General features: G+C 39.7%; 1 protein-coding gene across 4 annotated transcripts in view; it reads left to right on the forward strand.

The window, feature by feature from the left end:
• Positions 1-18,035, forward strand: part of spg11 (SPG11 vesicle trafficking associated, spatacsin) — a 96,196-nt gene that overhangs the window by 57,513 nt on the left and 20,648 nt on the right. For all 4 annotated transcript variants that reach the window (XM_076303185.1, XM_076303194.1, XM_076303211.1 and 1 more), the window contains 9 exons: positions 2,053-2,267; positions 2,444-3,158; positions 4,277-4,422; positions 4,684-4,888; positions 7,937-8,074; positions 8,493-8,626; positions 15,009-15,116; positions 17,209-17,377; positions 17,548-17,624. In XM_076303185.1, coding sequence (XP_076159300.1) covers positions 2,053-2,267; positions 2,444-3,158; positions 4,277-4,422; positions 4,684-4,888; positions 7,937-8,074; positions 8,493-8,626; positions 15,009-15,116; positions 17,209-17,377; positions 17,548-17,624 — 1,907 coding nt within the window. The remainder of the gene's footprint in view (positions 1-2,052; positions 2,268-2,443; positions 3,159-4,276; positions 4,423-4,683; positions 4,889-7,936; positions 8,075-8,492; positions 8,627-15,008; positions 15,117-17,208; positions 17,378-17,547; positions 17,625-18,035) is intronic.

Here is an 18,035-nt window from a genome sequence, read left to right on the forward strand (position 1 = left end):
TACATCGGGATTTTGCAAACATTCAGTGTCAGAGTCAATAAAATGAGCCCTTGAACGAAGTAGGCTAATCATGCTAAATTCGACATCCAAACAGTATTCTAACGTTAGCTTTGAGATACTGCTTGCATAACTTAACTTAGTTTAGTCTCTTCAATGTAGCCTACTATGTTCCGATAAGATCTTAGCAGAGTTAACTTCAATGCAGCAGTTTTGAACAAATTTGCGCAGCATGGTCACGATGCTAAGCGGATTTAATAGCAATTTAGCCAGACGTCTTCTATGCAATGCTTCTATGTGGCTACAACAATCCTTCAACAATCGTGAATATTTTGTTAAATGCACATGCAGAGGAGGGGCAGCTAGAGGATACGAGAGAGAGCGGGGCGGGACAAGGAAAGGCTGCGTGCGTAAAAAGCGCAGCTCAATGGCAATGCAAGGATTTGATCTATTTAAATTAAATTAAATTAAACATAGAATATTTATGTGTGGTGGCCGATTTTTATTTCGTGGCGCCCCGCCACAGATTAGTCAATGTATGGGAAACACTGGGGGGCTTTTTTAAGTTCTTCAGACATATATTTTTTTTTATTTGTCGTAGGAAGGCGAAGGCGAAGGAAACCATCGTCAGCAGGACCGCTATGATTTCGTTTTAGGCTTATGTAAAAAACGTTTTAAGCCACTAAATTAGTTTAGTCCAGTTATATGTACAACCACAAACAAAACATGCTCCGTAACATCTCATAAGGCCGCCGCAATTTCGAACTTGCGCGCTGTGGGTGTGACAGAAGCGGGAATGGGAAAATGCGTGTAACTGAAAAGTGCTTAACTGGAAGCTCGTAAAAAAGGGCACAAGGCCACAAATTGGAGAATTCGGCCCTTAGTTATTTACTCTCACTGTTGACTGACAAGGGGTTACAATCGAAAACATAGCTGGAAAAAAAGCAACACTTATCCCAATAATGTTCGAATGACTGAATAAAAATCCTAAGGATATTCATCCTGCGGCCAAATCGTTGCCTGGGACTCGTCGCTAAGGGCTGCTTATATTTCATGACAGTGTGCCCTCAAAATAGCTGTGCTTGTATGCGCTTTTCGCTGTAGAACAGGTTTTTCTTGGTCAGTGGCGTAATGATTTTTAGTGGGTGTAAGATAGTGATTTTTGGATCACTATTTTTTTAATTGACACGTCCGTGAGTGCATTGGAACAGTAACCAGGTGGGGCGGGCCTACCTCTCTGAATTAGAAAGTGTGGTTGGCTGACGTGTTGACAGTTCAAGAGGATCTTAGCAATAACTTCAGATCAGATTCATTCTGAAAATGTATTATAGGCTAGCCTGACGAGCCAGACCCACATTAAAATGTAGGGTCTGGGCACTCACCGTTTGCAGTGCTCAGTCCGAGGGGTGGGATAATCGGTTGTCTTTCAAATTCCATCTGCACGCAATAGGACAGCGCTGAGTCCCATGCGTTTTCCCACCAGCGGAGCTAGTTGGCTAGTTCAAACTTTTGCCAACTTAAAACAAGCTTAACTCATGTCACACTGTTGGCCAACAGCAACATCCATCTTCTTTGTTTTCAAGTAGCAGGGAATTCAAGCCAAATCGTTGCAACTCTGCCATCAATCATTATGTTAAGCCCGCCTAACAACTCTATACACGATTTGACTGGCCTGATAGAAGTTTATTTTTCGAGCTCACAAGCCAACGGAGAGTTGCTAGACTAGCCCTGGAAGCAAATGTAATTTGCTGCCGCTAGGGTGCGTCTAGATTTCTAGGCTAATTATAGGCCTAAATATTTCAGAAATAATATATGAAACAAACCACCACACCAATCATGGGTTATGGTCATTATTTGAACCCCATCAATGATGATGAAAATACATAACTAACCCAGAGCAACTACATAGCGGCTATGTCATAACCCATAATCCAAAGCATTAAGGCCTGAAACCCCCAGAGAAGGTATAGTGTGAATCAGTTTAGATACATTTTAGATTGCTCGTTTGACTTAATGTTCATGTGCTTTGCTTTTCATACCTATGTATGTGTGCAGGTCCAGACTTCAAGACACTTAGCCACCTCAGCCAAGTTCTACAGGGCACTCCTGTATCCCTTTCCCCTCACTTTCTGGAGCGATATTCCTCTGATGTTCTGCAGCAGGAGTGCCAGAAAATGCTCCAAGAGCTACAAGCTTTGGGGTATTTCAGCCAAGCAAGACAGGTGGCAGACTTAGCCGATCTGTCTATTGATGCTCTAATAATCACTGAGGTTAGTTCATGTTTTCATTCAACCAGTGTCTGATGTGTATAAAAATACTGACTTGTAAAACATATGGACAAAAAAAATGTTTTCCCTTACTATCTGATTCCGTGAGCAGTATTTCAATACTTATTACTTACTCATTCTATAATTAACTGTTTTATTGTATTTCCCTTGGCATGAAGCTACATCACCACTTGCACAGTTTGAAAAGCAAGCATCAGTGGGAAAGAAAGGATGTTAGACTGTCATTCTTAAGGAGATGTCATGACCAGTTCAAGATTAATAGGACTAACATCGAGGCTGCCTCAAATTTCTTCCTCTCTCTGGCTGATCAGTCCCAGTCAGAATCTCATCAGGTAGTAGAAATGGAACTGTTGTGCATGCAGGAGTGTTGTGTGCTTTTCTCCCTTGCTGGCTACTGGTTTTCCCAACAAGAATGTCCATCCTTGGCCCAGCTAGAGCAGATTGAGGAAAAGCTGTGGAGGTGTCGGGTGCACTGGCAAATTCTTGTCACTGACCTAGCAAAGGACAGCCTATTTACTACACCACCGGCTGGGAATAATGATTCTTTTGAGGAAATGATGAAGGAGTTTTCCTTCTCCAAAGTGCCTACCCTTGGTGACCCAAAGTACCTGAGCCTAGATGACATGCCTTCATCCTCTAGTAAGGAAATATATGGACCTCAAGATGTTAAAGAACAGAGTGCATTGTCCATGCTGTTAGGGCATCTTCTAGATGATGGCTGCATATATGAGGCTAGTCGTGTCTGCCGCTACTTCCACTTCCACTATCGTGATGTGTGGTTGGTTCTTCACTGCCGTGGTCTTGCTTCTGGTGAACACCAGAAAGACTTCAAGGAGCTACTGGGTACTGAAACAATGAAGAGCCTCCACGACTGTGAGTTTTCCTCAGATTACTTGCTGTAATCTCTGTATTGTCAGATTTATCTACACAGAATAAACACACAGGGACAATTCATAAAATTCAACAGGTTGCTGAAACATTAGCATGTTAATGTTAGCTGATTCCTGAAGGCAACATGTCATTTATCGCTGCATCAGGCAATTGTTATTGCACAATTCATTTCAGCCCTTTTCCTGTATCAGCCAATGGAAGTAAGATCCTTGTAATTTACATATTTCATACTTAACATTAGGGAGTCTGGCAAACATGCTGTCTTTTTTTTTCTTTAAAATTTTCATACAGGTCAAGGGTGAGTTCGTTGGTAGAAGGAGCCTGCCAAATTAGCTCACTGGTTGTGAAGTGCCAACACCAACCAATATCAATACTATAGATCATATGTTATTATTAAATGAAGTTATTTGCATATTACGGTGACATCAAATAATATCATCCACAAGTTTTGTTCTCTTTAATTTGTATTTCCCCACCTTATTCCACCTGTTTTTTGCCAATATATCTCCTTCTAACAATTGTGTCTTATGGTGTCTTATGGTTGTGGTGTATACATATTTGCAAATAGATAATTTATTCTCTTATTATCATTACTACTTTATTTTTATCCTATGAGCAAAACATCATCACCGATTTCTTCAGGGAGACGTAGGCTACTATAGGTTTACATTAGAGTTCACAAGCACATTTCTGAGAAAATAGCTACTATGCTTTTAACGGTGTGTCAGTTACTACAGTGCCTATAAAAAGTATTCACCCCTTGGATATTTCCCCTTTTACTGCTTTTATAAATGGAATCTTGATCATTTAATTTATCCTTTTTTACAATTTACAAAACCCCCCTCTTTAATGTCAAAGTAATGCTAATCGATTAAAAATATATATAATGTAAAATAAGTGATAAAATAAGCAATAAAAGCAGTAAAAGGAGAAATATTCAAGGGGGGGGGGGGGGGTTGAATACTTTTTATAGCCACTGCACCCTCAAAATGGCAACCTCCCTCTCACTCATGTGTTGACCATGACACTGTTTAGCCTCAGTGTGTTGAGTTAAATATGACACGAAATGACTAATTTGACAAGTTCTCATCCCTCCCTAGGTTCTAGTTTGGGAAGCTTGTCCTCTTTTGTTGTGGTGCCTTTGCCAGAGGACCAGGTGGTTTCTCAGCTGCAGAGACTTGTGAATGAGTGTTGTCATGGAAAGAACTATTGTAAACAGGTCCTTAGCCTTTATGAACTAGCCAAGGTAAAGAAATCTTCCATCACACTTTCTCAACCAATCATATTTTTACTTTCAAACTGTTGTAATCCAAACAATATTCTTGAACTTAATCACATTCATTAAAATTGACATTCAATTTGTATGAATTACCTCAATGGTGCTAAGGTGCTTGTTAATAATTGTTGGAATAATAATGTTAATAGTTGGCGCAATAAGGAATACTTGTGTTGTTTAATTATAAAGTACAGCCACTATATGTGTGTATTAAATGATACTCTTACACAGGAGCTGAAGTGTTCCTACAGTGAGATATCTGCTGCAGAGCCAGAGGCTGTGCTGCAGAAGATATTGTTATCTCAGCAACAGGACCGCTATAAGACGGCACAGGTTTTCATCAGTGTACAAGGCCTGCAGCCAGATACAGTTGCACAACTCATATCATCATTTGTGGTTCAGGGGATACAAGCATCTGTTCAAGAAGAAGAATTTGGTGAGCCAACTTTTTTCTTTGGTGATATTTAAGTATTTATACTCTTTTGATCCCGTGAGGGAAATTTGGTCTCATTTATCCCAATCCGTAAATTAGTGAAACACACTCAGCACACAGTGAACACACAGTGAGGTGAAGCACACACTAATCCCGGCGCAGTGAGATGCCTGCAACAACAGCGGCGCTCGGGGAGCAGTAAGGGGTTAGGTGCCTTGCTCAAGGGCACTTCAGCCGTGCCTACTGGTCGGGGTTCGAACCGGCAACCCAAGTCCGTTGGGTTACAAGTCCGAAGCGCTAACCAGTAGGCTACGGCTCCCAACTATTTCAAATAGTTGGAGTCATCAGAATGCTCTTGGAATTATCAGATCTGTTTGGATGGCATATGGAGGACGGTCACACCATGCCTACTTGCCTACTACTAGCCACTTTGTAGATCTGTGGTGTTGGTCAGAAACAACACTGCGTGCTATATTGCCAGAGGACACCAGTTAGCATGTCATCAGGTTTTGGATAGCTTTTAAGTAATGAGCTCACATGTGTGGCCACCATATGCAAATCTATTCACTTCCTGGGATAAACCACTTATCTAATAATGTCAGGAATGGTGTGCAAGACAAGGAACAAGAACTCTGCATGTTAGTTTCCTACTCCGGTGAAAATCAAGTTTTTAACCTTGTTATCATGTTCGTATTATGTCTGTTACAGTGCCTATAAAAAATATTCACCCCCCTTGGATATGTCCCCTTTTATTGCCTTAATGAATGGAATCTTTGTCATAATTTGGCCTTATTTACAACAATTTTCAGAAATCCCCTCTTTAATGTCAAATTTCTACAAAGTAATGTTAATTAATTAAAAATATATAATGCAAAATAAGCGATTGCATAAATATTCTCCCCCCTTAAAGTAACTGACCTAAATCAACAATGGTCCAGCCAATTGGTGCTAATAGTCTCACATTTAGTGAAATGTAGATTGTCTGAGTGCAGTGAATGTGTATAGTATGATAATATATAGACACCTGCGCCTGGAAGGTCCAGTCAGTAGTCAATTGGTATTCCTGGCTATAATTCCAGACAAAAGAACACTCCAAACAACTCAAAGAAAAGGTTATTGACAAGCATAAGTGAGGGAATGGATGTGCAGACCTAATCGAGACCTATCCACGCAGACTCCATGCTTAAATTGCGGCCAATGCTGCATCTACTCAATGCTGACTTAAAGAGGGTGAATATTTAATGCCCTCTTAGCACTTCTTGACCTTAGTGCAGCTTTTGATACCATTGACCATATCATCCTTTTAAAACGTCCTATCAAATGTGGTGTCCCTCAGGGTTCCATTTTAGGCCCTCTGCTATTCTCCCTATATGCTGCCTCTTGTCTCCATTTTTAACAAACATAACATTCAATATCACTGCTATGCAGATGACTCTCAATTTTACCTGCCATTAACAGCCGAAGGTTGCTGCACTTTGGAAAGCCTGTTTAACTGCCTTAATGACATAAAGAGTTGGATGGCTGCAAATTTCTTATAATTAAATGAAAAGAAAACAGAGGTTTTTTTTTTGGTCCACTCAGCTCTGTTCCTAAAATAAGAAATGCACTTGGGCCACTGGCTGTACACAGGGCCACAGTGAGGTCAGAAATCTAGGCGACCCGGGTTCGATTCCCGCTCCGTGGTCCTTTCCGGATCCCACCCCAACTCTCTCTCCCCCTCACTTCCTGTCAATCTCCACTATCCTATCTAATTAAAGGCATAAAAAGCCCAAAAAATATATATATAAAGTTTTACTTTTTGTTTTCAAAGCCCTAAATGGAATGGCACCACAGTATATCTGTGATCTTTTAAGTCCCTACTGTCCTTCTAGGTCACTGAGGTCTTCCTCACAACATCTTCTCTCAGTCCCAAATGCAACCCTAAAAACTAAAGGTGATAGAGCTTTTTCTGTTGCTGCCCCTAGACTCTGGAATAATCCCCCTATATAAAGTCCTGTCCCACCAACAGTAGTTTTAAAACAAATTTAAAGACCATCTATTTCTTTGTCCTTTAATGTCCATTAATTTCTCCCCTTGTTTGTTTATTTATCTTATTTCTATTTCTTTTCAGCATTATATTAACTGGCATCTTTAACTTTACTGTACATCTTTCTCTAGGCCTATAGTAGTTTCAGTAACCAGATGTTCTTTTATCTACATTCATAATCTGTTTATTATTATTATTATTATTATTATTATTATTATTATTATTATTATTTTGTATTTTGTATTTTGTATTTTTTTTGTCATTTATATTTTGTTGTGGTACTTGCCTATCCTACCATCCTCCATACTGTACGTGGGGGCAAGATAACCATGGGTCTTTTTCCAAGCATGTTTGTCACATTTCCAGATGATTATAACGTTTTAAGAATTGTTTTAACTGTAAATATAGGCAATTTCAACAAAAGCACCTAGTTGTCATAGACATTCTCTGACTTACAAATGTCAACACACTTTCTTTTTATTTAAATTTAGTGTATTCTCTTGTCTTTCCGATGTTGAAAAATGACTAGAGGATTTAGCCTCTGTGTGACTTTATTTTCATACCATAGTGAAAAAGAAAGTCATGAACTACTTCTGAAAGTTCACAGACACTCTGATTAACTTAAATAATTTGAAATTAGATAGGAAAATGCTTCTGCTAGGTTTTGTTTATAAGATTTTTCAGGGGTGCCAATAATTGTGAGCAACGTGTTATATTAAATAAATAAGTTATATTTATTTTAGTTATATTTATTTCTTTGAGATTTTACTTTTTCTCAAAATAAATTTGCTTCCCTTCAAGGTTGGGTTTTTCCTATTTTTTTTCATTGTAAGATTACAATAAATCACCAACAGATTATTTGTTATACTGATTTTCAGTCAACTTTAGCAGAGGTGCCAATATTTCTGGAGGGTACTGTATAAACAGAGAAGAGATTTAGGGGTGTAACTTAAATTAGTCTTTGATAGGAAATGTTTTGAGTTGTGTGGAAGATTCCAATTACTCAACAACTTATTTTTCTGTAGGGGACCAGCAAATATATTGTTTGTCAGAGGGGAGAGAGGCTTTCCGGCAGCTGGCTAAGCTTTGTGGAGACCCAAACCTGGTGGGAAACAGACTGCTGAAGCACATCTCCACCTTGCCACTGTCAGAGCTGAGCTGCAGTAAGATGTTCAGCATTTATCTGGGTATCGAACCCATGGTCTTAGTATTTTTACCGCCTTTGTCTAGCAGCCACTCAACCAGCTGAGCTGTACTATCATAGCATACATTGACCCCTTTACAGTTTTATTTAAACAATAAAACTTGCACAAATCTGCAGAAATACTAAAGAGTGTTGTATTGATGAGCAGCACACTGGCATTAAAGTGCAACAGTTTGAGAATAGACCAATCATAGTATAGAATAGAATAGTCTGCCATCTCATGAACAGTGGCAACTTGGGTAAAACATATTGTTTTGGGGCACAATTAATAATAAATTAAAACATATTAGAAAATACAATGGTACCTGTAAAGAATCAGCCAACAGATGGGATCAGCAGTGCAGATTAACTGATATTTTCCTCTATTTTGTCTTTAGTGGTAGAACTGCTGATCCTGGCACATGACTGCTTCAGCCTCAGCTGTAACATGGAAGGCATTGTTCAAGTACTTCAAGCAGCACGACATGTCAGCCATGTCCATCTTGCCCATAGTGACCGCCACAGTTTATTGGTGAGTATCCCCTGGGCTGACTTTCTGAAGAATTCATTGTTTTACCCTTATGTACTGATAAATTATTTAGGTTTTGAATTAGGTGTTGTTCCATTCTGTATGAAAATGCATTATTATATAAATAATCTTATATTTTATTATTTTATTTCTACACTCTACACAAACTGGGGGCAGCATATCTCTGTCAAGCCCTTGGACAGAATGGCAAATTAAAGGTTTTATTTAGCATGAAACATTTATATTAAAAGTGCTCCAGGCGATGTTGGCTAATGTCACTTCTGTTGACGTTCAAACAAAACAAAGAGCTAGCTCGCTACTCCCTCCCCCTCCCTCCCGTGCAATTGAAACTGTCCTAAACGCTCATCTTGTCGGTGACTGGCCGGAGTGGTTTATGTTTTTATGGTCCAGCCAGGACCAGGTTGTTTTTGTTGCCATTTTTGGAGCCTTGGCTGTCCACAGAGACCACATTTTTTACAGTGTATTCAGGGCACAGACAGCTAGCGGATGGTGAGGTGATGTTTGCTGTATGTGACAAAAATGTTTTAGCTTAGAAACTGTGTGACATCGCTTAGAGCACCTTTATTGAAAGATCGGTGATCATTATGGTGAGTTTACGCTACATGATTTTAGGCCCAATTTTGTAAGTTGTAGACAGAGGCCCCAGATTGAGAGTAAATTGGTGCTTAATTGGCATTTACAAGTTGTTTTGTGTGAACTTGATCAATGACGGTAGCCTCCATGTTGCAGACTATCACTAGCTAATCTTGCATCTTTGCATTGTTGCACATTGTTTTTTGAGACTGGTAAGGAACTACAGCCAACGAGAGAACTAGACAAGAGACAGTGAACACAACACTGAAAACCAGTGTGCTGTGGCGCAAGTGGCTACAGCATCCATAACACATTTGGGTCCCAGTGCCCACACAGAGTTTGACCCGGGTCATTTACCACCCTCATCCCACCCTTATCTCTCTCTCTCCGAGTCGCGTCCTGTCGCTCTCTTCACTGTCCTATCTCAATAAAGGCAAAAAGACATATTAAGAATATTAACATATTAAGAACATATTAAGATATTAGAAATATTAAATATAGATTTTGTTCTAGGAAATTGATGTTTAGTTAGGGATAGAATGTTTAAATCAGGCCTAATGCCTTTAGTCTTTTCCACATGATAGTTTATTAATTTAACTATGGTATCGGATCGGTATTGGGTATCGACCGATACACAAAGCCCAGTAGGGGTGGGCGATATATATCGTCTGCGATAATATTGTGATTGTTGATTTAACGATGTGCAAATTGACATTATCGAGTATTTAAATTACTTATGGGGAAAAAACACTCGAAATCACGCACTGAAGACTCATACATTCCCAGGAGGTAGGCTATGTGGGAGAAGTGCAGCAGAGCAAGTGTCACGTGATCACTAGTGGGTCACAACGTTGTCCCACGCAGCCTAATGTTTATTTTGTGCAGCGAGAGTAGCCTACTTGGGATTTTATGTGGCTACTTCTGTTCAAGTAGCATTGATTAGACAGTCACGTTTTTTCCTACACGGTATTATATGGAGAGAAAACATTAGCCTTTGAGTATTTTAATAGTCAGTTGTAAACAAATAACTATTCTCATCTAACTCTTTTGTAAATGGACTGAAGTTCGCTCTAAATATCTATGTTTATCGATTATGCTAACCGTTAGCATCTCTATGGGATTTCTCATATACATTAGCCATAAGCTAACACATTAGTTTCTATTCTGTAACTTGGAATGTTAGCCTACGTGATTGCTCTAAAACAAAACATAGAAGGAAATAACTGAGATGTGGTCTGCTCTTAGTTTTACAGTGAATCCTATGTAACGGTTTGAAAGGAACTTCAGCTTCAGACTTTTTCTTGGGAAACTGTCAGGCCTATTCATCTTCTCTAATGTAGCTGGCTAGACCATGTCATTGCCACACACAAGTGGGGGCAGAATTGGAAATGTGTCATAGTAGAGTGACAATGCATTGGTTGATTTGGTTAAAAAGTCGCAGGTTAGGTTATTGGTTATTATTGTAATGATGCTATACATAAATAATGAGCTGTAAAGTAACTCAGACTTTAACAAAAACAATTTTTTAAAGGATATCGACTAATTATCGTTATCGTCAAAATCACAAAAAATATCGAGATATTATTTTTTGTCCATATCGCCCACCCCTAAAGCCCAGGCATTGGTATCGGTAACCTCCGGTGCTCAGCCAAATACTTTCCTGTTACGAACTTTTATCACGGAGTTATAAGGCCATAATGCGATGATCAAAAGTAAACTTCATATGCGGTTTATTTATTTATTTTATTATTAAAGAGTATTTTTCATCTAAAGGTTCAACTTCATGCTTATTCAGTAGCCTAGAGCATATTAAGTGCTCTCCCTGATCCCAGACTTTCACATTACATGTTTGTTTGTAGGCTAATGGATGCATTCAGCCTATTGCTGAATGACTGTAGAGGGACGAATGAAGCTGTCCTCCCGACCAGACAACCCCATAGTAAATGCACACATATCTGTGTTTATAGCCTACTATATTTTATGCAGGTGCATGACACATGGAAAAGCAGTTTTAGAAAAATGAAAACATGTATTATTCTAGCTATATAAATGGCATAGTGCATGGTATTTCCATAACCGCGAGATACGCACTTCACGATGACGGCAATAAGTTGTTAACAGACAAGACGTAGCAGCAATCTATCTGAAATGACACCTACCATTTGAAGTAGGCCTATTATTCATGATTGTCACATATTGTGTGTTAGTGTAGGCTACATAGCTTAAACTGTAGGCCTAGGCTATGTTTAAACTCTATTTGGAGTTTAATGTCGGCATGTCGTCTTTAAAGTCGACATATCAAGTTTAATCTAGTCATGGCAAAAATTCAATTTTTTCTTCATGTGTAGCCCTTATACTCCGTCGTACCTGAGCACTACAAAATTGATCTGAACAATTTATTTATTGACTTTTTTTCTCTCTTTCCTTTACTGAATTTTACCTTCACTGTAACCATCCTACCTCTTTGTAACATATACCTCAGGTGGCTTTACACACCATGTTCTATTCTCTACACCTAACTAACCTCTCACTTATCATGTATACAGACCTTACTGCCATGTAACTGACCCTAGGCAAATGGGTCAGGCCCTTGAGTCGTGGATCTGCTCGAGGTTTCTTCCTATATGTATCTCCAATTCTAGGGAGTTTTTCCTCATCCTTGTTACTCATGGGCTCTCTCTGAATGTTTTAACACTCTGTAAAGCGCCATGAGACGTGTAATATTTTGGCTCTATAAGTGAAATTAAATCCTTCCGGTTCCGGCGCCAACGAGAGAGGCAGCCTGTGGAGGTAGCTCCGTGTCTTTGTGTTTTTCTTACCGTCTTTTGTTTACTTTTTACTTTTTTTTTTTACTTCGCAACTTTTTTGGATTACACACTTTGAGGAGTGTTTTCATTCTATCCTATGGATATGGATCTATTACAATGTTCCAGCGGCAACAAACTTGTGTACACAAGGAATCAGCTGCTTGCAATACGACGGAATGCTGGTAGGGTTCACGTAAACATCCCGGAGGAGCTGTGGTGCTTTCGGGGGGTGCAGAGCGGGAGTTAAAGTGAGGACTAGGCGTCGGGAGAAGAAGTGGAAACACAAGCCCTCAGTTCCTTCGATGGTTATGGGAAACGTGAACTCACTGGCCAACAAGACTGACGAACTGGCGGACTGGTGCTATACATAAACAATAGATGGTGCAATCCCGGACATGTTACAGTGAAGGAGACTGTATGCTGTAAGGATGTGGAGTTACTAGCGGTCAGTCTACGACCATACTACATGCCGAGGGAGTTCTCGCACGCCATTGTTGTTTGTGTCTACGTTCCGCCTCAAGCCCTCCCGGACACAGCGTGTGACGTCATTCACTCTACAGTCGCTAGGCTCCAAACTCAGCACAGTAATGCCTTCTTTGCGATCTCTGGTGACTTCAACCACATTACACTGGATTCCACCCTCACAAACTTTTACCAGTTTGTTGACTGCCCAACTAGGAAAAACAGGACAATAGATCTCATGTATGCAAACGTGAGGGATGCTTACAGTGCCACCCCCCTTCCCCCACTGGGGAAGTCGGACCATAACCTCATTCATCTTCAGCCAATGTACAAGCCAAAAGTTCAGAGGCTACCAGTTGCCACGCGCACCTTCAGGAAGTGGACACCGGAAGCGGATGAGGCTTTGAGAGACTGCTTTAAGTCCACTGACTGGAGTGTGCTACTGAATGGAGAGGACTTAGAGGAGGTCACACATTGCACTACTGACTATCTGAACTTCTGTGGACATTGTTGTTCCCACAAGGACTGTACGCTGCTATCCAAATAACAAGCCTTGGATAACCAGTAATGTCAAGACCCTTCTCAATAGGAAAAAGATGGCGTTTAAGGAGGGGGCTGAGGCGAGTACAGGGGGAACTCAAGAATAAGCTGAAAGAGGCTAAGGAGGACTACAGAAGGAAGATGGAACAGAAGCTGCAAGATAACAACATGAAGGAGGTGTGGGACTGTATGAAATCTATCACTGGCCTTAAGAAGAGCAGCAGCTCTGTGGAGGGAGACCTGGACAGGGCGAACCAGCTGAACCACTTTTACAACAGGTTCGATTGCCCATCCCCCAGCCCCCACCCCACACCCCACCTCATTACCAGTGCAACACTTACCCCCATCACCACTGGATATTGCACCCCTCCCCCACATGGCGACCACGAACAACGAGGTGCCAACGACCTCAGTCAACAGCCATCAGACACACAGACCCCAGATGCCAGTGTAGAGATGTATAATCGCTTCAGACAAAGGGGCTACTCCTCTAAAGTTCTATTTGTTTTTATTACATTGCGATGTTGATAAATTGATATGGACTCCACCTAGTGTCTGCTTGTATGTATATGTGATAATGTGTTAAGGTCTAGACCTCATTGTAATTACCTAACTCCGCCCACGTCAGCTGGTGTTCGTTGAACAGCTGATTTATCTTACTTGTCTGAACACCTTGCCTGTAATAGATTTTGCCCTGATTGAAGGCCTAGCCAAGGCTGAAACATGTTGGCAATTTTAGCATGATGATTAAGCCTACCTATTAAAGCTTTTTTAACCTTTTTTGAAGAGTGCCTTGGACTTTCCATACTTATACATATATTTTTTCTACCAAAGAGCACCTTCACATTTACTTTAAATGACCAAGAGTATTACGCCGCAGCCCTCCAAACTCATCCCAAATTGATCAACATCTTGGACAATGAATGTCATCCGCTCTACAGCACTATCAAAAACCAAAAGAGCTTGATCAGCTGGAGACTTCGCTCACTGCCATGCACAACTGAAAGGCTGAGGAAGTAATTTGTTCCTAGGGCCATTGAACTGTTCAATGCCTCACTAAAGGGAAAAGGAGAGATAGACTTCTCTGCTTAGTCTGTCTGCCTCTCCACCCTCTCCATGTCCATGTTTAAGTACTGACTGCCCACTACTGCTTACTACTGTTTTACTGCTGTTTTACTAATGTACACAGCCTAATGTTTTCACTACTGTTTTACTGCTACACTGTTTTTCATGCTATATTAGCACACATGATCAATGGCTGCGGTCAGGCTTCTGCTACAATACTGAATGAATGGCTATAATACTATTACGTCAACCTGTTCTTGCACTGAAATAGTTTTTTATTTTACCTTGTCTACATTATACTTTACTCTCCTATTTGTCCATATTATTTATGCTGGTCTCTAGACCTTACTCTTGCACTGTTGCACTGTTGGACTAATGTTGGACTACTTTTTGCACCTTCACCATGACACTCACTCTCTTGAGCACCTTGCCATGCACACATAACTAAGGACTATGGTTGGACTACTGTTTGCACCTTCACCATGACACTCACTCCCTTTAGCACCTTACCAGTCCCGACCCTGTCACTACAAGCGTCTTATGCTTGATCACCCTCAAGCACATTGGACTTTCTTAATTTAATTTATATAGTGTATTTAGTATTTAATTTTGTTAGTTTTCATATCTTTCTTATCTTCTACTGTCTTTATTATACAGTGTAGTTTAGTTATATGTTTATACTTATACTTATGTTTACCATTTCTGCTGTAAGTGCATGTTGTGTGTGATGTCTGTATGCTACTGAGATCCTTGAATTTCCCCTTGGGGATCAATAAAGTATCTATCTATCTATCTATCTATCTATCTATCTATCTAAATTGAAATTGAAAATTTAAATTGGATTGAGCTAACTCTTTCTGTAACAACAATCACTACTGATATTGTTGTAAAAAAATTGTCCCATTTAAATCCTACAGGTACGCCTTCTCACTGGCATTGGGAGGTACAATGAGATGACATACATATTTGACTTGTTAAACCAAAATCACTGCTTTGAGATGCTGCTCAGGAAGAAGGTGGAATCAGTAAGTAATAAGCTCATAAGGAATCATATTTTACATCAACCCATCAACCTGCTGTTGTTAGCACCTGGTGAGCAACATGAGCATCCTATGCACAAGTAGGCTATATACTAAGACTCCAGATATGGGCACAGGCTAAACTTCTACAGTCTTACAGCAAAAGTTAACACAATTATTGCAGTGTGGATTAAGGTACACTTTATTTTTAATGGAGAAAAGACACTGACTCATTTCTAATATGACTAATTCGCATCCCCTTCCATTATCCCATCCCCTTCCATGGCCATTATAAAGAAAAAGCTTAATGTTACAAAATAGCAATCAGTTTTTTACTTTTTAGCACAGGAGATGATGATGATTATGGTATATTTGAGAGGTCATGAATTTGGACATATTGTAACATTAAGAATATACAGAAGAGAAGACATGTTAAGCCTTGTTCTAAATTCATTCAGTTTAGTTTTCATAAGTGGCCAGACCATGTAATTAGTCTATTTCACCATATGCCATTGAAGCAGCACCTGCACTTTCACCACTGAATTTAAAAATGTACTTTGGGATCGATAAAAGATGTATTTATGTCTCTCTCTCTCTCTCTCTCTCTCTCTCTCTCTCTCTCTCTCTCTCCACATACACACACACACACACACTCTCTCAGTATCTGTCCACCAATCCATCTACAACCCCAAAACAGAAAAAGTTGGGACGTTGTGTAAAATGTGAATAAAAACAGAATGTAATAATCTGCAAATCTCTTAACTCATATTTAGTTGCAAAAAGGACACAGACAACATATCAAATGTTGAAAATGACAAATTTGACTATTTCATGGAAAATATATGTTAATTTTGAATTTGATACCAGCAACATGTTTAAAAAAAAGTTGGGACGGGGGTAACAAAATGCTGGAAAACTTGTGTAATCTATCTATAAAGCAAGAAGCGTCTGTGTGTCTGTCTGTCTGTCTGTCTGTCTGTCCGTCCTAATGTCTGTGGCACGCATATCTCGCTGATCGTTTGTCAGACTGATTTCAAACTTGGCAGGTGTCTTGCTGCTTGCATGAGTAAGTGCAGTGCCAAATTTGACGTTGTTTGAATAAGAAATGCAAGAAATAATGCTTTCGCCGCTAGCCACTCCCCCTCCCACACAGCACTGTACTGTAAGCTACCAGTGAGGATAGAAGCAGGGCTTTGGCAGAGCTGGATCAGTGTAGGTTACACAGGTAAAAAGTTAAGCGAGTGCAAGATGTGTTAACATGTCTGACCTCAACAATAAAGACCCCCTGTATGCGGTTTGCTTGCATAAAATGACCCCACAGATTTTGCAACAACACGCCAACACACACAGGTATGCAGTGGCTCTTCAAAATTACATAAAAAATGATGTGCAATAAACAGACACTTCGAATAGTCCAGGCTACTTTGGACTGTCTTTAGACTTTGAATAAGCAAACGACAATTCCAACTGCAAGGTCCTAAATTGAAACGAGCGATAATAGTCCCGAATTAAAGAACGTCTCAGAATGCCACACATGCAAAGCATAACCAGCGACAAGCAACGAGTGGCAGACAGAGTGTGATGTCACTTATAGGCCACCAGAGACTGATTTTGAGTCACACCTTTGCAAATTTCAGATGATGATGCATCATTCCACGAAATGGTTTGTTTTCTCTATCAAGTTATTCAATAGGCTAAGCATTATAGCCTTGAATCAAAACAGCTGTTAGGATTATGTCATTTTGATTTGTCACACGCAGCCAAATTTTCATTTTCAACATTTGATATGTTGTCTATATCCTTTTTGCTGCTAAATATGGGTTTACAAGACTTGTATATTATGACATTCTGTTTTTATTTGCAAGTCCCAACTTTTTCTGTTTTGGGGTTGTATAAATCCACTAATGTCTCTTTGTCTTTGTGTCAAAAATCTTTGAAAAAAACCTTGCATGTTGCATCCCTAATTTGATAGCCAGAATACATAAATATGGTGTGTGCAATTATTTATTTATTTATTCACAGTAAGACCTTCATGTTTCTCTGTTATATGTCTGTTATGTATGTTGCATATCTGATGTCCTGAGTATATGTTTTGTAGAACACCAGGCTCAAAACTGCTCTTCTGGACTACATTAAACGTTGTCTGCCATGTGACAGTGAGAAGCACAATATGGTGGCACTGTGTTTCAGCATGTGTCGTGAGATTGGAGAGAATCACGAGGGAGCTGCTCGTACTCAGCTCAAAATTATTGAGTCCCAGCCATGGAGTGAGTAAAGCCTTACTAAAGTAACTTACAATATAATTTTACAGGAAAATCTAAAATGTTGTAATCTTCCATCACCAGAGATTCTGTGAAAATATGATACAGGTGACAGAATTCTGTGACAGATTCAGAACAAATGTTTTTCACCAATCGAGATCTTGTTTCATGTGCAGTTGTAACAGCTGAACTCAAGAGTGCCCTGATAAAGGTCCAAACTCTCTTTAAAGATGCTGCTGAGAGTCTCTTCAAGGTATGTTTTTTTTTTTTTTAAATCTTAATCCCTGCAAGTCTCTCTCTATTCTACTTCCAGAAAAGCTGACGATAAGCTTCAAGCAAAAGTTCATAAGCCTCCAGCACAGCTTCTTAAACTTTTGTATAAACTTTTTGCAATACCACAGAGAGAGCCAAATACGTTTGTTGGGTTTCCCAGTAAACACACCCTGGAGCAACAGGGTATGCTTAGAATCTGTATATAGATTGTTCATTCATTTTAGTTCTTTATTGTTTGCAAAGCATGTTTTAAAACCAAAATGGGGGAAAAAACAGAGGTGCAGTGGTAAATTTTCCAGGAAATGTTGGGTAACAGAATATCACCAAATATTCTAGAGCATGCTTTTCAATGACGGACACTTTAGACAATGCAGCTAATTACATTGCGTCT

The sequence above is a fragment of the Alosa pseudoharengus genome, unplaced genomic scaffold (assembly GCF_046254945.1).
Source record: "Alosa pseudoharengus isolate Yale_2024_CS ecotype anadromous, Long Island Sound unplaced genomic scaffold, YU_APseudo_1.1 YU_APseudo_1.1_scf_10, whole genome shotgun sequence".
NCBI lineage: Eukaryota > Metazoa > Chordata > Actinopteri > Clupeiformes > Clupeidae > Alosa > Alosa pseudoharengus.